Here is a 22,967-nt window from a genome sequence, read left to right as displayed (position 1 = left end):
GGAGGAGGAGGAGGGAGGAAAGCGGCGGGGGACTTTTTCAAAGAACTGGTGAGCAATAAGAGAAGATTTCCTTTGCAACATCCTTTCCTGGTTGTGAGAGTGGAAGAGACCCCGGGGTGGGGGCGGGAGGCATTTGGGGGTGCTGCAAAGACGCCTGCAAAATCCCCCCCACCCAACGACTCCACAGAGAAGCAATAATCGCTCCTTGCCGGCAGGTTTTCCTCTTGCTTTTCTGGCAGAGCAAACGTGGGGGTTTTTGTTTGTTTTGTTTTGGACAGTTCCCCTTTCCATTCTGCTGTGCCCCACTTTTCTCCCCACTGGGGACTTACAGTTGCCTTCCACATTGTCCCCTTTTCCACTTTCTCCTCACAAGAAACCCTGTAAGGTATGTAAGACTGCGAGTGTGTGACTGGCTCAAGGACACCCAGGTAGCTTTTGTGGCAGAGTGGGGATTCGAACCTGTGACTTCCAGACCTAATCTGGCATTCTAACCACTGCACTACTTGCTCCCTTCTGCTAATTTTGCACTCATTTCAGTGTTTGTCTATCGTAGCAAAATTAAACAAGAGTTCAGAAGACTAACACCCTTGATTCTAGTATGAGCTTTCGTGAATCCGAGCTCACTTCTTCAGATGCAGATGTCACGTGTGTGTGTGTGTGTGTGTGTGTGTGTGTGTGTGTGAAGCTGCCTTACACTGAATCAGACCCTTGTTCCATCAAAGTCAGTACTGTCTACTCTGACTTGCAGTGGCTCTCCAGGGTCTCAGGCAGGGGTCTTTCACATCACCTACCAGCCTCGTCCCTTTAACTGGAGATGCAGAGGATTGAACCTGAGACCTTCTGCATGCCAAGCAGATGCTCTACCACTGAGCCACAGCTCACACTGAGCTCAACACAAAAATCAGTCTTGGCTTCTCAGGAGGTCACAGATCCAACTCTTGTCTTTATAGAAGAATCTGTCAGTGGAGGAAGGTGACGTGTTAGTCCAGGTGGAGGCTCATTGGAGCGGGAGGGAGGATGAGGAGAGAACCGGACTCAGCTTTTCCTGAATCAAGAAAAGGGCCTGATGCCACCGAGGCTGGGACAAGAAGGGAACAGTGCAAAGGAACCATGCAGAAGAGCCTGGGAGACAATGATGTCCTCCCTCCAGATGTGCAGCGTCAGCAGTTCAGGCAGTTTCAGTATCAGGAGGCCGAGGGGCCCCGAGAGGTCTGCAGCCGACTCCACCGTCTGTGCAGTCATTGGCTGGAGCCGGAAAGGCACAGCAAGAAGGAGATGCTGGACCTGGTGATCCTGGAGCAGTTCCTGGCCGTCCTGCCCCCAGAGATGGAGAGCTGGGTCAGGGAATGTGGGCCAGAGACCAGTTCTCAGGCAGTGGCCCTGGCAGAAGGCTTCCTCCTGAGCCAGGCAGAGGACAAGAATCGGGACCAGCAGGTGAGAAGTTATCTCGGTCAGGGGTGTCGAATGCATTGGTTAGGTGTGCCGGATATAACATCGATGTCACTTGGTTGGGCCGGGCCATGTGCGCATAAATAAATTAATACCATATGTAATACCAGATACTGGAGATACAAACTTTACAAAAGACACAGGCAAAGTCAATTAATGGTATTGTTTTTTACTTAAAACGCAAACAGGTTTATAACAATAACATTCTTACAGTATTTTTTTTATTTAACAGACTTATTGTTATTTTGTAAAGTATGTTTGTATTTTAAGTAAAAAATAAAGTAAAAACAATATAATTAATTGACTTTGAAAGTGTCTTCTATGAATTGGTTCTTGTAGGTTATCCGGGCTGTGTAACCGTGGTCTTGGTATTTTCTTTCCTGACGTTTCGCCAGCAGCTGTGGCAGGCATCTTCAGAGGAGTAACAGAGGAGTGTTACTCCTCTGAAGATGCCTGCCACAGCTGCTGGCGAAACATCAGGAAAAAAATACCAAGACCACGGTTACACAGCCCAGATAACCTACAAGAACCAATGAACTCTGACCGTGAAAGCCTTCGACAATATGTCTTCTATGGAGTTTGTATCTTTAGTCCCTGCCATTAATTCTGTTAAAAATTTTAAACCAAGGGGCTGGCGAACCTGCAGTGGGCTCAGCAGCCCACATCTGCACTAGGGGAAGGACTGGCTGTCTTGTCTGGGGAGCCTGCAGCTCTCTCCCAGTCCAGAAAGACGGAGAAAGAGAGAGTGGAGAGAAATAAAGAGGGAGAAAGAGAGAGACAGAAAGACAGAAAGAGTGAAACAGATAGAGGCGAAGGAGAGAGGGAGGGAGGGGGAGAGGGAGGGAGAGGAATAAAGAAAGGCAGAGAGAGAGAAAGAAGGGAGGGAGAGAAAGAAGCAAGGGGGAGGGAAGGAAAGAAGGAAGAAAGGAAAGGGAGGGAGGAAATGAGAAAGGGAGAGAGAAAAGGGAGGGAGAGAAAAGGAAGGGGGAGGGAGGGAAAGATGGATGGAAAGAAGGAAAGGGAGGGACGGTGGGAGAGAGACAGAAAAGAAAGAGGGAGAGAAAGAGAGAAAAAAGAGAGAGACAGAAAAAGAGGGAGAAATAAAAGAAAGAGTGATAAAGAGACAGAAAGAGGGAGAGAGAAAGAAGAGAGAAAGAAAAAAGAATGAAAGAAGGACAGAAAGACAAAGGGAGGGGAAGGATCTTGGCTGTGCTTGAGGGGGAAGGCTTCAGGCTGGACACTCAGGGCCGGATCCAGCACGTGCGTGCCAGGAAGGGAGGAAAGGGGCTTCAGGCTGGCACATGGGGCCTGGATCCAGCCCCCCTGCATGGCAGGGAAGGGAGGAGGGAGGCTTCCGGCTGTCGTGCGGGGCCGGATTTGGCCCCAGGAAGCCCAGAAAAGGTCGGGGTTGGGGGGAAAGGGGGACTAGTTGCCTTGGCTCTGCAGGCCAGAGAAAAGACCTCCAGGGGCCCGATCCGGCCCAGGGGCTGCATGTTTGACGCCCCTGATCTAGGTAGTGTGGGGAGCATATTGTAATATCCAAGATCCCCTCGAAATCGACACAGGTTGCCCCAACTTTTTGGAAGCCCTTCCCCCTTTTTTTGTTTTCCTCTTCCTTTTCTCACCAGCCTCGCCTTTCATGGATCCCCACTTCTTTTTTAGGTGCAGGAGAGGATGGCGCAGGAGCGTTACCACGGAGCAATCTTTCCAGGTATGATCAAAAGGGATTCATGCCCAATGGATGGCCTCCTTGGGAGTAGGGGGGCTTCTCTGATGCCCCCTGCTCTTGCGCAGGAAAGATACTCCACTCCATCCTTTCAGTTTAGAAATTTTGCTTGAGGAAGGAGAAACCTAGAATCGATTTAAAATCACCGCAGGATAATTGGACAACTACAGTAAGGGATTTGAGGACAAAGATGCCTCCAAACTCAAATGATGGATGGTTAATGTCAAAAATTGGGGAAATGGTTCAATGGGCCAATAGAAAGAGATAGAAACTCAAAGGTTTTCACGAGCTCTTATCCCTTAGTAATTTCCAATACGTTTAAGTGAAGGGCTTTTTGCTACGCTGTTATCAACAGGGCGAGGTGCATCTAGAGTTGATAAACCGGAGAAGGATGGTGGTGGAAGGTGGCAGTCAGTGATTTTAAAGCTATGTTTTAAAAAAACAAACAAACAATTTTTATTATTTTTCTAAGACAGATAAACATATACATTTCTACATTTACTAATATTCTTACAAAAAATACAGTGTTATTGAAATATATCTAATATAAATTTAAAAAAGAAAAACAAAAAAAGAGACTTCCCCTACATCTTCCTCCCTCCATTGATAAACCTGTGTACTCTTTAGTATTAACAATTCCAAGCCTAATATTTTTAATTTTATTCACTAAACTAAATCACATACAATTTTTTTTAAAAAGCATTGAATATATTCATTAAAAAGTAATTGGTACTAACAAAAAAGAATTAATAAATCATAATAATAAATGGATTAGAATAATAGGTAACATTAATCACCTCCTTTAAAAAACCATTTCTCTGTAAATCCGCCATGTCTCCCGAATACCTATTAATTGTAAGTTATCTTTCTAACATATCAGCGTAATAAGTTGTACCATTTTCACCAAAACCAAGCCTTTTGACCAGTTCCTTTATTCTTCCAGAAGATCTAACTCTTTTAACCAGTCCCTTTGTCCGGAATTTCCAGCATCTTCCGCTTTTCCTCCTTGACACTAATCGCCGAAGAGCAACCTTGGAGATTGTTGGTAAAATTCCCTCTGCAGACATAGGGTTCTCATGGTTAATTTGCATTGTGGTTTCTTCCATCCCCAAGTCATAAAGAGAGATGCCAGTGACTTCAGCCTTTTCATCCTTCAAGTCCTCCAAGCAAGTGTTAAAGAGTTCTTCAGGCAGATTGTAAAGGCAAAAATCAAAGTCTCTCACATTGAGATCCATTGTAGCCAGATGATCTGTTACAATTTCTTCTTAAGGTATAGAACCTCTGGTTGCTTATCTTGGCTCTCCACTTCCTTTGTAGGATTTTTCTGTTCTTCAGCCGTCTTCTCAGTTAGAAAATCCACTGTTTCCACATCTGGCTTCATTGTAGTAGCTTGGTTTTTTATATCTTTAATTTCGTCTAATATGATGTCCAATTTTTGGTTGATAGATTGATATTGAGTGTTTATCATAGCAAGTAGTTGATCCATCTGTTTGATCGCACGTTCCATGGTTGCTGCTTTCAAAAATTCTATTAAAACTTAGTTGGAAGAGTCCAGACAAATATACAAAAAAAAGAAGTTTGTAAATGGTTTGGTAGGATTCTTGTAATGGGGGAAGTCCTTTAGTATTAGAATACCACCGAGTTAAGGACGCTGTAGCACGGAAACTGCAGGAAACAGGATATACACAAAAGGTTACAGGGTCGTGGACCTTCCATTACCTCCTCTTATCCAGGAACTTGGGAAATATTTTCCAGTTACACAAGGGAGCCACACTTCCGGTCTCACGACCCAACAGAACTCTCGCGATGATGTTAAACACTCAGGTCAGAAAGACGTCACTGCTTAGATGGGGGGAGGGATATCTCTTCCTCCCTCCCCTTTCTGCATCAAAGTATCTGATTGGTAGTTGTAGCGTCTTTCAAAAAATCGTGTTTGCTATGTCTACCCACTGATCAGATTGATAGGGTTCCTGCCGATTTATCTGATATTTTCTTGTTTTCAAAGAGTCAATTACACATCAGGTGGGGAGGCGCGGATTTAATAGATGTATTTAACGATCCTTCAAAACTTCCAAATCCAGGTAAAACGAAAGAGTTCTTGTAACTTACTCAGATTTTAGAAGAGTAGGTATTCTTGCTTCAGTATAATTGCTTAGATGGTAGTAGATAGAGGAGATCTGAGCATGATGCCAAGGAAACGTTTGCAGCGTTGTATTTCCCCTTGGTGCCGGCGGGACCACACCCAATATTCCCGAGAGTCTTCCGAAGTTACTCTCAGAAAAAATGGGGGTCAAACCGCTCTTGAAGGCTGCAGGGGTATTCCTGCTCCCAATCCACTGCTTAGGATCCAGGTAGGGGGTGCAGGATTGCACCCCAGATTTCAACGTTTCTTGGGTCCCTCGGGAGCTCCCGAGAAACGTGGCGCTCAGATCAGCGTCTCTACCGAAAGTCTGTGGTTTTAAAGCTATGTTGTATCAGACCGGGTATAATGATCTTGGATCATTCTGTAAATACCCATGTTTGGCAGTATGACATCCCTGGTCTCCTCATTCTTAGTGAATATGATATTCTGTTAGTATTCTCAATAACAATAAAATGCAGCTCGATGGGTCCTTACAGGGACCCCGTGGAAAGCATACATACGAGTGGTGCTCCAACCGCTGCATTGGCTCCAGATTGTATACCGGATCAAATTCAAGGTGCTGGTGCTTACTTTTAAAGCCCTAACCAGCCTGAAACCCCCCCTCCATATTTGAGGAACCACCTCTCACAATATACTCTTTTTTTTTTTTATAAATTTTTATTAAGATTTTTTTAACAATAAAAAAATATCAAACAAAAAAACAATACATGTAACAACAATAACAAAAAAAAATAAGTAACAAAAATTACAAAATACATAATACAAACTTGGAGGAGTATCCATATATCTCATTTATTACAATCTCAAATATCAAAGTTCTTATATTAAAAAAAGAAAAGAAAAAGATACCCCTTCCCCCACCACCCACCATTAAGAGTGACCCTTCACCTGACTTCCGCAGCAGGTGTCTAATCAGATTTTACTATTAAAAATACAAAGGTATAAAATTACTCTAGTTTCTACAACTCGTTAATTATAACCATAAAATCCATTTTTGCCATCTTATCCCAATATGAGGCGGCCTTTGACCAAGTTTGTTTAAACTTTTCCATATCTTTCCCATGTAGGAAATCTGTTAATTTGGCCATCCTCATATATATCCATATCTTCTCTCTCCAGATATTAATTGAGGGTTTATTCACTTGCTTCCAAACTTTAGCTATCACAATTCTTGCAGCAGCAAAGCTATACTGGCAGACAATTCTGTCTTCATCATTGATATTTTTTGGTGGTATTCCCAATAAGCAAAATAATGGTTTTCTTTTCACACTACCATTAATCAAATTATTCGTTTCCTTCAAAACTTTCTTCCAGAATTTTTTTATTTTTTTACAAAACCACCATACATGCATATATGTTCCTCTTTCCTTACCACATTTCCAGCACAGACCCCTGTCTTCTCTGTTTATTTTAGAAATCATCACTGGTGTTATATGCCATCTGTAAAACATTTTATATAGATTTTCTCTAATTTCATTGGTTATTGTAAATTTAAATTCTTTTTTCCATAATTTTCCCCATAGTTCCAAATCTATGTTAAAACCTAGCTCCTTCATCCATTTAATCATAATTGGTTTAACCCTTTCTTGTTCCAAATTAATTTCCATTAACAATTTATACATTCTACCTATCAGTCCTTTATTTCCTTTTATTAATATTTTCTCTAATTCTGATTTATTTCTATTGAATCCAATTTGGTTATCTTTATTAAATATATCTCTTATTTTGTAGTATAGAAACCAATCCTTTATATCCAGTTCTTCTCTACTTTTTAGAATCCATATCCCTTCTTTCCAGTTAATAATATTTCTATATATATCCATTTCTAAATTCAGCTGAGTTCCTCTTCTCATAAAAGCTTCCACTGGATTGAGCCATCCAGGAGTTTTATTTTCTAATATCTTTCTATACTTTTTCCACACTTTAAACAAACCAGCTCTAACAAAATGAATATTAAAATCTTTATTTACTTTTTCTTTCTCATACCATAAATAAGCATGCCATCCAAAACGTAAATTATAACCTTCCAATTCTAATAATTCAGTATCCTCTAACATTATCCAAGATTTCAACCATACAAAGCATGCTGCTTCATAATACGTTTTTAAATCTGGTAAGCCTAATCCACCTACATCTCTTAGTTGAATCAAATTTTTGTAAGCTATTCTATGTTTTCCTTTGTTCCACAAGAAGTTTAAAATATCTTTTTTCCATACCTTAAATATTTTAACCCCCTTAATTATTGGTAAATTTTGAAATAAAAAAAGCATTTTGGGTAAAACCATCATTTTAACAGCTGAAATTCTACCCCATAGTGATAAAGGTATTCTTTGCCAGTTTTTCAAGTCTGTATTAATTTGATGCCATGTTTTTATATAATTATTTTTGAATAAATTAAAATTATTTGAAGCTAACCAAATACCCAGATACTTTATTTTTTGTTCTATAGTAAAACCAGTATTTTTTGATAATTCTTGTTGCTGCAAGAGTGTCATATTTTTAACCAATATTTTTGTTTTGTTTTTATTAATTTTAAATCCTGCAAGTTTTCCATAAACCTCCACCGTTTTTTTCCATTCTGCAATCTGACTAATAGGGTTAGTTAAAAAACAAACTAAATCATCTGCATATGCTTTAAGCTTAAAGTGATTTCTCCCAACCTTATAACCTATAATATTTACATTATTTCTAATCTTTTTCAATAAAACTTCTAACGTTATTATAAACAATAATGGTGATAAAGGGCAACCTTGTCTGGTGCCCTTTTGTATTTCAAATTGTGATGTTATATTCCCATTTATCAACAATCTAGCAGATTGGTAAGTATAGATCTTTTCAATAGCTAGTTGGAATTTCTTTCCAAAATCCATATATTCTAATACTTTTTTCATAAACTTCCAATTTACATTATCAAATGCTTTTTCTGCGTCCAAAAATATCATTGCTAAAGGTATAGTGCTAAATTCCGCACATTCTAAAAGATCTATTACTACTCTAACATTTTGGCTGATCAGCCTTCCGGGAAGGAAGCCTGCTTGATCCTTATGAATAATCTGACTCAGTATTTTTTTCAATCTATTTGCCAGAATCGCTACAAAAAATTTATAATCATTATTCAATAATGAGATTGGTCTATAATTTTTAACATCTAATAAGTCTGTGTTTGGTTTAGGAATTAACACTATATTTGCATGTTTCCAGGTATTTGGAATAGATCCATTCTGCAAACAGTTATTCATCACTTTTAAAAGATGTGGAGAGATTTGTTCCATAAAAACTTTATAATAAAATGTTGTAAAACCATCTGCTCCTGGTGCTTTATTCAACTTTTACCTATTACTGCTTTTAATTCCTCCAAGGTTATATTAGCGTCCAATAATTCTTTATGTTCTTGTGAAATTCCTGTCCATTCTAATTGGTTCAAATATGTCTCTATTTCTTTTTCTGAAACCTCTCCTTGTCTATATAAATTTGAGTAATAGTACACAAAAGTTTCTACAATTTTACATTTATCCATTGTAACCTTACCATCTCTCTTTATTCTTATTATAGGTAAATTCTTTTCTTTATGCTTAAGTTGCCAAGCTAATAGTTTACCTGGTTTATTTGCATGTTCAAAAAATTTCTGCCTATTATACATAATTTTTTTTCTATTTCCGCATTTATTAAAAATTCATATTGATATTGCAAATTTTTAATCTTATCTCTATATTCCTGTTTAAGCAATTTAGTTTGTACTTTTCTCAATAGATTCTCTTCTTGTTTAATCTGTTCTAACAATTTCTTCTTTTTACCTTCTCTCTCTCTATACCATCTCGAATTTTGTTGTATCAATAAACCCCTTAGTACTGCTTTACCTGCGTCCCATACAATATCATCCGATGTCCCTTTATCAATATTTTCTAAAAAATAGTTTTGTATATCTATTTTCAATTTATCCACAATTTTCTTATTTTTAAGTAAATATTCATTTACCACCCAAGATTTATTTTTTTTTGTACCTATATTAATCCTTAACATTAGCGCATTATGATCAGAAAACACCTTAGGTAAAATTTCAGGAGCCTCAGATAAACTTGTAATATCTTTAGATAACCAAAACATATCTATTCTTGAATGGGAACAATGTCTTGATGAATAAAAAGTATACCCTTTTTTATTACCGTTCATTAATCTCCATATATCAAACATTTCCCATTGATCTGTTATATAATTAAAAATACTTGGAAGTTTACCCTCATATTTACTCTTTTTTTTCTTTGTAGATCTATCCAATCTTGGTACCATTACCCCATTAAAATCTCCCATCCAAATCATTTTCCCATTAGCGTATTCTGCTAATATCGACGCTAGATTAGAATAAAATAATTTCTGATTTATGTTAGTTGCATAAATACCCACTAATATTATTTTCTGAAATCCCATTACAATTTCCACAATTAAAATCCTCCCATCTACATCTTTATATAAAAGTTTAGGTTCTAATACTGAAGGGACATACATAGCAATACCATTGATTTTTTTCATTTCATTACACGCAGTGAATAATTTGCCCATTTTTGTTTGCTCCAACCTGTGAATATCCTTTGGTAATATATGTGTCTCCTGTAAACAAAAAATATTAGCTTTGGACTTTTGTAGATGGTAAAACAATTTTTTCCTCTTAATTGGAGAGTTCAAACCATTAACATTCCAAGATACAATTTGTAGCATTTTTATTATTAATATAAGCTCCTACTCAAATTTCCATAGTTATTTCTCTTTTTCTCTTAAAGACTTCCATTATCCTTTTCTCGCCCTCCCCTCTTCCCCCCTTTTTCCCCCCCTTTGTTCAGCCATCTCCCCACTCCTCACTCATCTGAGGATGATGCCCCCCCAGTTGCTTCTTCTGCCTTTTCTTCTTCAGCACGATCCTTTCCATCATGTTCTCTTGAAGTTTGGCCTGGTGGTTTGCGTAGCTCCCCTTCATATCTTCGCAAGAATTGTTCTACTTTGACAGTATCTGTGATCTTAACTCTTTTAGCCTTGAAGATAAAAGAAACCCCCTGGGGGTATTCCCATCTATGTTGTATTCCATTGTATTTCAGTCTTTCCACAAACTCTGCAAAAAGTTTTCTTTTCCTCAGCAGTCTTCCAGGGATTTCTTTCATCAATCTCACCGGATTCCCATCAATTGTTAGTGGGTTGTTAAAATGTTTATTCAAAATTAGGTCACGATGACTTCTGGAAAAAAGCTGAATCAAACAATCTCTTGGAACTTTATTTTTTGTAGCATAAGCAGAGTTCATTCTGTAGGCTGTAATTATCATACCTTCCACCACAGCATCATCTTCCTGTAAAAAATCAGCCAACAATATTTTCAAATAATTTCTCAGGTTTGTACCTTCCTGTTTTTCTTTTAAACCACGTAGACGAATCCAACTTTCCTTTATCTTCAACTCCAACATTGCAGTACTGTCATCTCGCAATTGCTCACGTTCCTGGGAGGCTTCCATTGACAATTCAAGAGCATCAACCCTCTTTCTGGTTTCTTTGTTATCCTTTGCTTGCTTTTGAACTTTTGCATCAAGCTTATCCTGTTTTACTGCTAAAGATGAGATGGATTCTTGAAGTGTAGTAATAGCCACTGCATTTTGGTTTAGGCCTTGCTTAACAGATTCCATTTCCTGCTTCATTGAGACCATTTCCTGTTTAACTTCTGTCACCTCTTGTTTAACTGATGTCACCTCTTGGAGTGTTTTAGTCAGCAGTTCTTGTAGAGAGTTAAGAGTGGCATCAGGTTTTTTAGTCATCTTTACTGTTATTGATGTCTCTGTTCCAGGAGAAGAAGCTGGTGAAAGAGCAGGACTGGTGACAGAAGCTCTTCTTTTAAATTGTAGTGATTGTTGAATCTGAAGCTGTTTGGTCTCTTTTATTAATACTTTAGGATGTTTTTCTGTGTCTTTTTTGACTTTGTCTTCTTTGTTTTCCATGTAAAAAACTTGAGGTGGCTGCTATTGTAATCCAGGGAGGGTGAGGGGGGGGGGGTGAGAATTATTGCTTAAAACATTAGTTCAGCTATATTTGTTTAAACGTCTTTTATTTCAAAACAACATTCAGTTTCAAGCAGAAAAAATCAAAAGTCAAGAATCAATTCTGGAGAGGATATAGCATTTATATTCCTTCAATGCTCCATTGCCAATGTTTCACTTGCTTTCAGTCCTGGTCAGATGCTTCTCAGGTCTGAAGTGGCACAGCTGGAATTTTAAATGCGCAACACTTTGGCAAAAAGCCAAGTTTCACTTTGTTAGGGTTAGCGAGTGTAGAAAACAGATTCCGAAATGCTTCTCCTTGTTTAGATAACAGATTAGACACCTCCGTGAGTTAGTTGTTAGCAAATGTTAATCATTAGAAGAAAAAAAACCTTTTTACTTTGCTCCGTGCCGTTTCCTCCGCCACCCGGGCTCCTGCAGATCTAATGGTGCTGACTCATCCGCTTTCCCCTCCTGGCGCTCACTGCCGATTTTGAGGCAGCGGGCGCACCTTGGTCGGGGCGCGAGCCGGCAACCTATTCAGCTTCCCCTCTCCTTCCAGGGGAGCCGCGTCGTTGTTCCGGGGGGGGGGAACCTCCCCCCACTCCGCTTTAGAGCCCGGAGCTCTAGTCTTGAGCTGCCACGGCGATCGGCACAGGAACCGGAAGCCTCACAATATACTCTTTAGAGGGTGTTATGCTTGTCGGGAGATAATCTCCTAGTGGACCCTGGCCCAAAGATCTTTTGACTGTCCTAAGCCAGGGCCTTTTTGGTGGCTGCCTGTACCTGGTGGAACTCTCTGTCTAGGGAGATCCTAAACTTGAGAGACGTGGCTCAGTTTCACGGGGCTTGCAGGACAGAGATGTTCCGCCAGGCTTATGGTTGAGGACACTGACGGTTCTATACCAGGGCAGGCCATTAGTTGGGACCGCTTCCTGAACGCACCCTGACTTTATTTCGCTGGCCTCCACATCACTCACCCTATCACATCATTCTTATCCAGGCTTTATTGTCCATTTTGTGTGGTTTATTTCGACCCCCGTTTTGTTGTTAAAAAAATGGTAGTTTAATAATTTTTATGGGGTGGAATATGATATAAGGGTCCATCATCAGCCAGGTTTGTTATTGTATTGTGTTTTTATTCATATTATTTAATTCTATATTGGAATTAGTGCGTACATTTATATACGGATGTTTTTATTTACATGTTGTAAGCCACCGTGAGCCTTATTTTGGTGGGGAAAGAGCGGGATAAAAATGTAATAGTAAACAATAATAAATGAATTGTTAATAATACTAACACTATTTTTTTCTGCTCTGACTTTCTAACTGGTACTTAAGGCAGAATATACGTATGATAAAAAGAAACACAATCAGTAAGGAGTGTATTACAAGATAAGATAACAGTATTAGATTGGATAAGAATCTTTGAATTGGACAGCATAGATTCCTCGTGAGGCTAATTAAAGCATTTAGGCTAGGATTGTATACTGTGGATGAAACGTCAAAGAAGGCATGCAGATAGAATAAAGATAGCGCACCGGGGGTACGTGCCGCTGTGTCTTCTCAGTATCGTCAAGTGGCTAATGGCTGGTCCTTCACCAAAGGTGAAGTGCCTTTTCCCGTATGAGCTAATAGTCTGGCCACACGCAAGGAGATTCTGGGATTTGGTAGCTGCTTTTCTGCCCTTCATTACCACTTCCTGTTTCTTGCGTTGCAGAGTTCTTCATTCTAAATTCTATGAATTCTGACCTGTCAGACAAACAGTAGTTTTGTATATGATAACAGGACGAAGACAAGGTCTGGCAAAAGGTTGGAGACAAAAAGGGTGTGCGAAATGAGTATGCAGGGACAATTGTGATCACGAGCCAAGAGAGTAGGAGAATTGAGTTCCCCTGCCAAGAAAGTATAACACAAAGTACTTGGAAAGTATAGAACGCCTTCTGTTGACCTTCTTATCTTTCCAGGTGATGCCATCAAACCTATGATGGAGAATCATGATGGAGGAAAAGCGGCTTCTGTACAGCCAGATCGGGTAAGTGTGAAACTGTGGATCGGGCCCTTGGGTGTCTCCCCACACCCTCCCTAGGCCGGGGAGAATCTCCCTCTTTCTCTTTCCCTCGGCTGCTATCTGTGCTGCTCACTGAATAGAAAATGAAAACGTCTGATGAAAGTGTGAACCCTGACATCAAACATTAATTATTGTCCTTTTGGAATGACCCTACGAAGGGGAAGAGCTGTTAGATTATCTGTGAAGGCAAAGGAGTTTCTTCTTTATCTTTTCAGGGTCTGGTGACCTTTCAGGAGGTATCCATTCATTTCTCTGAGGAGGAGTGGGGCCTGCTGGATCCAGATCAAAAAAGGCTTCACAAGGAAGTCATGGCGGAGAATTATCAGAATGTGGCCTCCCTGGGTAAGGCGCTCATTTCCCTTGATTGATAGATGCTGAAAGCAGAAACCATTCCTTCAAAGAAGGACCTCAGCTCTGACCTGAATGGCCAAGGCTAGCCCTGAAGTAGGTCAGTGCCTTTCAGTGATTATGTTCTTAGAATTGACCCCTTTCTAAGAAGTGGTATGTTACCTTATTCAGATAATCACCTAATAAGCAGGACACATCTTAAATTACTTACAGAAGTAAGCCCTTTTATTGTATAACTTCAATATAAGATGTGTATATGCATGTATTGTAAAGTCTTAAAAGTGTATACAAGAATGCAAGCAAGTTCTATACACTAGTCTTTTTTATATAAATGTTTATTAAATTTTTAAACAAAAAGGAAAAAAATACAAACAACAACAAATACAAAAGAAAAAAGTATAACAATATAGAGAACTACATAATAAGAATGATATATCTATTAAAAGAATTTAAAAAGATACAAAATACAATCATTACATTCTTATTACCATCATCTTACCCATTTTGTTCCCACCTCCCTCCACCAATGTTCCCTTAATCCCTCCCACCACTGTGTTGAACATCCGGAGAAGTGTGTAAACATTGTCGAAGGCTTTCACGGTCAGAGTTCATTGGTTCTTGTAGGTTATCCGGGCTGTGTGACCGTGGTCTAAACAGTTTATTAATAGATTATTTTAACAATAATTTATATTACCAAAGTGTATCTACAACTTGTTCACTATATCAATAAAATTCATTTTTGGCAGCTTATCCCAATATGCGAAAGCTTTTAACCACATAATTTTAAATTCTTCCACATCCTTCCCAAGTAGGGAATCTGTTAATTTAGCCATCCGCATATATAGCCATAGTTTTCCCCTCCAGTCCTTAATTTGAGGTCTATTTACTGACTTCCAGGATTTAGCAATAATTATCCTAGCTGCAGCGAAACTATATTGACATATGACTCTATCATTCTTATTCATATTATCTCTAGGAATTCTTAATAAACAAAAAGCTGGTTCCATATTTACTTTGGTGTTAATCAAATTGTTTGTCTCCTTTACTACTTTTCTCCAAAAATTTTTAATTTTTTTACAAACCCACCAGGCATGCATAAAAGTTCCCTTTTCCAATCCACATTTCCAACATAAATCAGAATTTCCCGTTTTAAGTTTACTTATCATCACTGGTGTAATATACCACCTATAGAACATCTTATACAAATTCTCTCTTATTTATTAGTAATTGTAAATTTAAATTCAATTTTCCACAATCTTTCCCAAACCTCAAGATTAATATGATATCCCTAATCTCTCATCCATTTTATCATAACTGGTTTGATCCTCTCTTGCTCTAAATGTGTTTCAATTATAAATATATACATCCTTGTTATTTGACCTTTGTTTCCCATGTTTAATAATACTTCCAATTTGGATTTGTTTCTATTAAACCCTAATAATTTGTCTTTATTAAATATATCCTTTAATTTATAGTATATAAACCAATCTCCAATCGTGAGTTCTTCTCTTATTTTAAGAATCCTCAATAATATCCCTATAGTTACCTATATCCAAATTAAGCTGCATTCCCCTTTTCATTTATGCTTCTATAGGATTAATCCATCCTGGTGTTTTAACTTCCCAACATCTTTTATATCTTTTCCAAATTTGTAGCAAACGATTCCTAATAATATGAGAATTGAAATCTTTATCATACCACAAATATGCATGCCAACCAAATCTTATATTAAAACCTTCCAATTCTAGTAATCTAGGATTCTCGAATAATATCCAATTTCTTATCCAACCAAAGCAAGCCGCTTCATAATACATTCTTAAATCTGGCAGACCCAGAACTCCGGTTTCTTTTAATTCAATTAAATTATTATAAGCTATCTATGCCTATCTTTTCCCCATAAAAAATTCAAAATTTCCTTCTTCCAGAAAATCTTTACTCCTTTTATAATAGGCAAATTCTGAAATAAAAAAAGCATTTTCGGTAATACCATCATTTTAATTACTGAGATCCGTCCCCATAATGATAACGGAATCTTCTTCCAATGCTTAAAATCCTTAACAATTTGTTGCCAAATTTTTACATAATTATTCTGAAATAAATGAAGATTGTTTGAAGTTAACCATATTCCTAAATATCTAACTTTAGAGTCAATAGTGAACCCTGTTTTACTAATTAAATCTGCTTGTTGTGATAGTCATATTCTTTACCAAAATCTTCTTTTTACTCCTATTTATTTTAAATCCTGCAAGCTTTCCATAGACCTCCACGATATTATTCCATCTTTCCATTTGGCAATTAGGGTTAGTCAGAACACACACTAAGTCGTCTGCATATGCTTTTACCTTATAATGATTTCTCCCAATTTTTATACCTACAATATTATCATCTAGTCTAAACTTAATCAATAATACTTCTAAAACTAAAATAAACAGTAAAGGTGAAAGAGGGCACCCTTGTCTGGTGCCCTTTTGGATTTGTAATTGTGGTGATAATAATCCGTTAATCATAAGTCTAGCTGTTTGTTGAACATATATACTCTCTGTATTAAAACCAGTATTCTTAAAACCAGCTGTATTAAAACCAGTACCCAACCCCATATATTCCAATATTTTTTTCATAAATTTCCAGTTTACATTATCAAAAGCTTTCTCTGCATCTAGAAGGATCATAGCCATTGGGGTTGGAGTGTACTCTGAATATTCTAATAAATCTATCACCATTCTAACATTTTGGCTAATCATTCTATCAGGTAGAAAACCAGTTTGATCTTCATGTATATAATCATTTAATACCTTTTTGAGCCTTGTGGCTAAGATATCAACAAATAGTTTATAATCATTGTTTAATAACGAGATAGGCCTATAGTTCTTAACTTCCAATAAATCTGTATCCACTTTTGGCATTAGTGCTATATTTGCTTGTTTCCAAGTTTGTGGGATAGAACCATTTTGTAAACATAAATTCATGACTTTCAATAAATGCGGAGATATCTGTTCCTTAAAATCCAAAACTTAAAATATAATAGTTAAAGAAGTCTGATTTAGTTAAAAGAATCTGATTCACAATATATAGAAGAGCATTTAAGTAAGTAGATAGACATACGAAACCAGGTCTCTTCTGAGAACCTCTTGGTCTACACAAAGACTTGGAGAGATCGGACTTTCCTACCTTTCTGCACTCATATTTACATGTCTCCAATATTAATTTAATAATAGGAGAGCAGAAAATCTTGCTATATTTCAACCTCTGGAGCAGTCAGGATTAAGCAACCAAAGCAGCTTCGGCGTCACTGCTGTTTCTTGCTACAATATTCTTACTATAGCATTGTTGACATGGCAACATACTGAATAGGCCTATGCATGGCTCACAGTCAGTCAAGTGAGGTGGTGGAGCCCTGAGGTAACAAATTAAAGAAAACCCGGATTTCAGCAGGTGAAGTTTGGCTCTGTGTCCTGATGAGCTTCACTGGCTGAATTCCTCCCTCTGAGGCTTCTCTGGAATTCGTTTGGGCAGCTGCGGTTTTCCCGTTCTAAGATGGAGGGAAAGGGGGGCTCTGTCTGCACTCGAGTCTGGTTTAAAGGACTGAATCTTTCTTAGAGTTGGAATGTCTGGAAGTCACTGGTCTCTTTCTTTCCCCCAAAGAAGGACTTCTGCTTCTCCAACCTGATTCCATATCCCCAGTGGACGAGGCAGGAGATCCACTTGTCCAAGACGCAGAAGAACCCGAGGGATCAGCAGGTATCTGCTGACTTGTGTGGTGGGAGTGGATAAACTTCTCTTGGGCTTAATTTCACCAGCTGGAGAAAGGAGGGATTCCTCACGAGGCGACAGCCTGAGCATGGCCAGGAAAGCTTCCTCAAGTGTGAAAGAGAAGTTAAAACAGGAACAAAATGCTGGCTGGTTTGTACCTAAGATTGGCGGGAAATGTTTACTGAGTGCTCAGCTTTAATACACATTTATTTATATGCTGCCTCTTCACAGAGCTGCTCAAGTTAGCTCAAAACAAGAGCATAAAATCTGAATACTGCCTAAATGATCAGTTTAAAAATCCAGGGACACAAGAAAAGTGCAAAAAAGCCACAAAGTTGCCTCAGAAACCTCCTGAGAAACACTCCTCAAGTTTAAAGAAGACCCTGAAACAGCTAAAAAGATAAACCCCCAAGTTAACGCCTAGTTGGAAAGACATGTTTTCCCCTCTGTAGGTCAGCTCCAGGCAAGTTTCAAGGGTGGGGGGACATTCCCCAGACGAGGGGCACCACTGGAAATGCCCAGTCTCAAGTCCCCACTTACCTCAGCTCGCTAGGCATGTCCACAGAACACAGGGCTTGAGAGGCTGAACCTTTCGGAGGGTGGGGAGTACGGTGAGCTTGACATGTTTGGGGCTGAGACTGGGTCGCCATAGTCAGGTGAAAAGCTGTGCTCCAAACTGGCTGTCCAGTGAATGCAGTCAGTTCTGCGTTTGAATATAGAAAGAGATTTGCTAGAGGTCCCCCTAGTCCAGCGTCCTGTTTCATACGGAGGTCAACTAGAGTCCCTGGAAGTCTCACAAAAAGAGGAGCAGCTCCAAAGCATCCCTCTTCAGAGAGCGACTGCCTCTAAACATGGAGGTTCCACTGGGCTACTGAAGCGGGTCGTGCTGTTCAAATGATAGGCTCTTAGAATGTTTCACTTACTGAGAAGTGAAGGTATCTTATTCAGCCAATCATTGAGTAAGCAGGACTGAGCAACTTTACCTACTTTTAAAAAGCAAGTCTTTTTATTGAATAGTTCCAGTAAATGTATGAAAACAATATTTGAATAAAAATAGTATTTATTTCACATAAAATATATGTAAATAATTACAGAAATAAAAACTATATTAGTTAGTTCAACAGGAACAAATATATGTGCAAGCATCAATAGCAATATCATCAATCTTTATGATTCTATATGAGAGTTTCTCAAGTATATATTTCATTCTGGAAATTATACTGTTTACAGAAATCTTATAAAATGATTATTGCATTGAATAAGTATTCTAGTACTTAACCCAGTTATGTCATTGTAGAGTTTCTGTAAGGATCTATAAGTTCATTTAGAATAGTTAGATTTCCTTAAGGTATTCTCTAAGCATCATTCTATTCTTTCAATACTTTTAGTAGGAATAGAAGAGATCTCTCTGGTTTCACAGTTTCATGTTAGAGCTGATTCTGTAGCTCTCTCAGCAGTCTATTTGTGACTGAAGTTTATGAAACCACAACGTCTTTACATGTTTAAGATCTATGGGTCTGAAGATGAGCTTCAGAATAGAAAAGACTATATGTAAGCCATGCTCTAAGCATGCATTTGATATAAGCATTGTTGTATAGCTAAGAGCCATTCTAATGGTTTAACCATACTATGATTAATCAGTATTTGAAGCTATGTGTAGCTTTAACATTATGTGTAGAGTGTTAACTCCATTCTACAGTCTCTCTGGCAGTGCCAATTTCTAGAGAGTACTGAGTATATTTCAGTTTAACAGCTTAAGGCTTCATGGATCTCCATCCATGTATTCCAATTATATGTATTCCAAATAGAGTAATTCTATGTGTTAAGCCATTGTTGGCTGTAAAGCATGTTCATGTATGCCAGACAGTTCTGTGTCAGACCTCAGTCGTAGAACTGACTGCAGAGTATATTCAGTGCTCTCACCTTGTGTAGAGAAACCCCTGAAATATGCTCTGGTAATAGGCTTCTTAGAGAAGCTGCATTTACATCTTGTCTATCAGAACTAGGAAGTCTGTATATATGACAGATCTTATGAGAAGACATAAGTCTTGTTAGAACAAATATGTCACCTTATTCAAATATGGCAAGGTCCATTCTCTTATGATCCTTAGAACACAAGAGCCTCCATCACAGGATGGAGCATTATACAGACAAATCTCCCAGACAATCAGTCTTCAGAGAGACAGATTGTGTGGCATAATATTTCTCTGTGAGAATTCTTCAGAATCAAAAGACAAGAATAAATGTGTCCTGATCTGCGCAAGGATCAGTTTCCCTAATCCACGCAAGAATTAGGCTGCCAAGGGTTTTACATCTCTTGGTCGATGGAGGAAGTCCATAGGTCTGATTCACAGAGGGCAGGATTTGACTTTCCTTTAAGTGATCCCGGTTCTGTCGTTATGGAGAGCAGTTAATGGCCTTCTTTACTTGATTCCGCTTTTGCTTGAAGGTTTTACCAGGCGTTTCTCTTTATTGCAGCTGCTGATGTTCCCCCGAAAAAGCCCAAGGGTGAACCACAACACCTAATATTTGCTGAAAAGCAGCAGAAAAGAAACGCTGGAACAAAACGGAAGAAGGGGAAGGAATGTACTGCTTCTCAGACTGCTGAATCCCAGGTGTTTAATCCACAGTGGAGAATCCACACAGGGGAGAAGCCTGATAAGTGCTTGAAGGGTGGAAGCAGCTTTGTTTGGAAGAGAGACCTCCCTGGCCACCAGCGTATCCACAATGGAGAGGAAACATATAAATGCTTGCAGTGTGGAAAGAGCTTTGCTCGGCGTTCAAAGCTTACTATCCATCAGCGTATCCACACTGGGGAGAAACCTTATAAATGCTTGCAGTGTGGAAAGACCTTTGCTCAAAATTCACAGCTCACATTCCACCAGGTTATCCACACTGGGGAGAAACCTTATAAATGCTTGCAGTGTGGAAAGAGTTTTGCTTATAATTCCATATTTACAATCCATCAGCGTATCCACTCTGGGGAGAAACCTTATAAATGCTTGCAGTGTGGAAAGAGCTTTGCTCAAAGTTCATATCTTCCTGTCCATCAGCGTATCCACACTGGGGAGAAACCTTATAAATGCTTGCAGTGTGGAAAGGGCTGTGCTTCAAGTTCAGAGCTTATTGTCCATCAATGTATCCACACTGGGGAGAAACCTTATAAATGTTTACTGTGTGGAAAGGGCTTTGCTTCGAGTTCAAGTTTTACTGTCCATCAGCATATCCACATTGGGGAGAAACCTTATAAAAGCTTGCAGTGTGGAAAGAACTTTGCTCAGCGTTCAAAACATACTATCCATCAGCTTATCCACACTGGGGAGAAACCTTATAAATGCTTGCAGTGTGGAAAAAGCTTTGCTCAGAGATCACAGCTTATTGTCCATCAGCGTTTCCACACTGGGGAAAAACCTTATAAATGCTTGCAGTGTGGAAAGGGCTTTGCTCAGAGTTCTGATCTTATTGTCCATCAGCGTATCCACACTGGGGAGAAACCTTATAAATGCTTGCAGTGTGCAAAGGGCTTTGCTTCGAGTTCAAAACTTACTATCCATCAGCGTATCCACTCTGGGGAGAAACCTTATAAATGCTTGCAGTGTGGAAAGGGCTTTGCTTCGAGTTCAAACCTTATTGTCCATCAGCGTATCCACACTGGGGAGAAAACTTATAAATTTTTGCAGTGTGGAAAGAGCTTTGCTTCGAGTTCAGAGCTTATTGTCCATCAACGTATCCACACTGGGGAGAAAACTTATAAATGCTTGCAGTGTGGAAAGGGCTTTGCTTCGAATTCAGAGCTTACTATTCATTACCGTATCCACACTGGGGAGAAACCTTATAAATGCTTGCAGTGTGGAAAGAGCTTTGCTCAGACTTCATGTCTTATTGCCCATCACCGTATCCACACTGGGGAGAAACCTTATAAATGCTTGCAGTGTGGAAAGGGCTTTATTCGAAGTTCACACCTTACTCTCCATCAGCGTATCCACACTGGGGAGAAACCTTATAAATGCTTGCAGTGTGGAAAGGGCTTTGCTTCGAGTTCAGACCTTACTGTCCATCACCGTATCCACTCTGGGGAGAAACCGTATAAATGCTTGCAGTGTGGAAAGGGCTTTGCTTCGAGTTCAAACCTTACTGTCCATCAGCGTATCCACACTGGGGAGAAACCTTATAAATGCTTGCAGTGTGGAAAGGGCTTTGCTGAGCGTTCAAAACTTACTATCCATCAGCGTATCCACACTGGGGAGAAACCTTATAAATGCTTGCAGTGTGGAAAGGGCTTTGCTTCGAGTTCAGACCTTACTGTCCATCAGCGTATCCACTCTGGGGAGAAGCCTTATAAATGCTTGCAGTGTGGAAAGGGCTTTGCTTCGAGTTCAGACCTTACTGTCCATCACCGTATCCACACTGGGGAGAAACCTTAGAAAAGCTTGCAGTGTGGAAAGAGCTTTGCTTAGTGTTCAAAGGTTACTGTCCATCACCGTATCCACACTGGGGAGAAAACTTATAAATGCTTGCAGTGTGGAAAGAACTTTGCTCAAAATTCACAGCTCACATTACACCAGGTTATCCACACTGGGGAGAAACCTTATAAATGCTTGCAGTGTGGAAAGAGCTTTGCTCAGCGTTCAAAACATACTATCCATCAGCTTATCCACACTGGGGAGAAACCTTATAAATGCTTGCAGTGTGGAAAGAGCTTTGCTTAGAGATCACAGTATTGTCCATCAGCGTTTCCACACTGGGGAAAAACCTTATAAATGCTTGCAGTGTGGAAAGGGCTTTGCTCAGAGTTCTGATCTTATTGTCCATCAGCGTATCCACTCTGGGGAGAAACCTTATAAATGCTTGCAGTGTGCAAAGGGCTTTGCTTTGAGTTCAAACCTTATTGTCCATCAGCGTATCAACACTGGGGAGAAAACTTATAAATTTTTGCAGTGTGGAAAGAGCTTTGCTTCGAGTTCAGAGCTTATTGTCCATCAACGTATCCACACTGGGGAGAAAACTTATAAATGCTTGCAGTGTGGAAAGGGCTTTGCTTCGAATTCAGAGCTTACTATTCATTACCGTATCCACACTGGGGAGAAACCTTATAAATGCTTGCAGTGTGGAAAGAGCTTTGCTCAGACTTCATGTCTTATTGCCCATCACCGTATCCACACTGGGGAGAAACCTTATAAATGCTTGCAGTGTGGAAAGGGCTTTATTCGAAGTTCACACCTTACTCTCCATCAGCGTATCCACACTGGGGAGAAACCTTATAAATGCTTGCAGTGTGGAAAGGGCTTTGCTTCGAGTTCAGACCTTACTGTCCATCACCGTATCCACTCTGGGGAGAAACCGTATAAATGCTTGCAGTGTGGAAAGGGCTTTGCTTCGAGTTCAAACCTTACTGTCCATCAGCGTATCCACACTGGGGAGAAACCTTATAAATGCTTGCAGTGTGGAAAGAGCTTTGCTTAGTGTTCA

At 39.3% G+C, this 22,967-nt stretch overlaps 1 protein-coding gene across 1 annotated transcript; it reads left to right on the top strand.

Moving 5' to 3' along the window:
• Positions 1 to 1,110: 1,110 nt before the first annotated feature.
• Positions 1,111 to 21,922, top strand: LOC130473600 (zinc finger protein ZFP2-like). The gene is made up of 6 exons (XM_056845162.1): positions 1,111 to 1,209; positions 3,112 to 3,160; positions 13,297 to 13,364; positions 13,616 to 13,742; positions 19,977 to 20,383; positions 20,888 to 21,922. The coding sequence occupies exons 1-6, from the start codon at positions 1,111 to 1,113 to the stop codon at positions 21,920 to 21,922; spliced, it is 1,785 nt and encodes a 594-aa protein (XP_056701140.1).
• The last annotated feature ends 1,045 nt before the right edge of the window (positions 21,923 to 22,967 follow it).

This window comes from Euleptes europaea, chromosome 1 (assembly GCF_029931775.1).
Source record: "Euleptes europaea isolate rEulEur1 chromosome 1, rEulEur1.hap1, whole genome shotgun sequence".
NCBI lineage: Eukaryota > Metazoa > Chordata > Lepidosauria > Squamata > Sphaerodactylidae > Euleptes > Euleptes europaea.
Note: the sequence above shows the minus strand (reverse complement) of the source record. Positions and strands in the feature narration are given on the sequence as shown.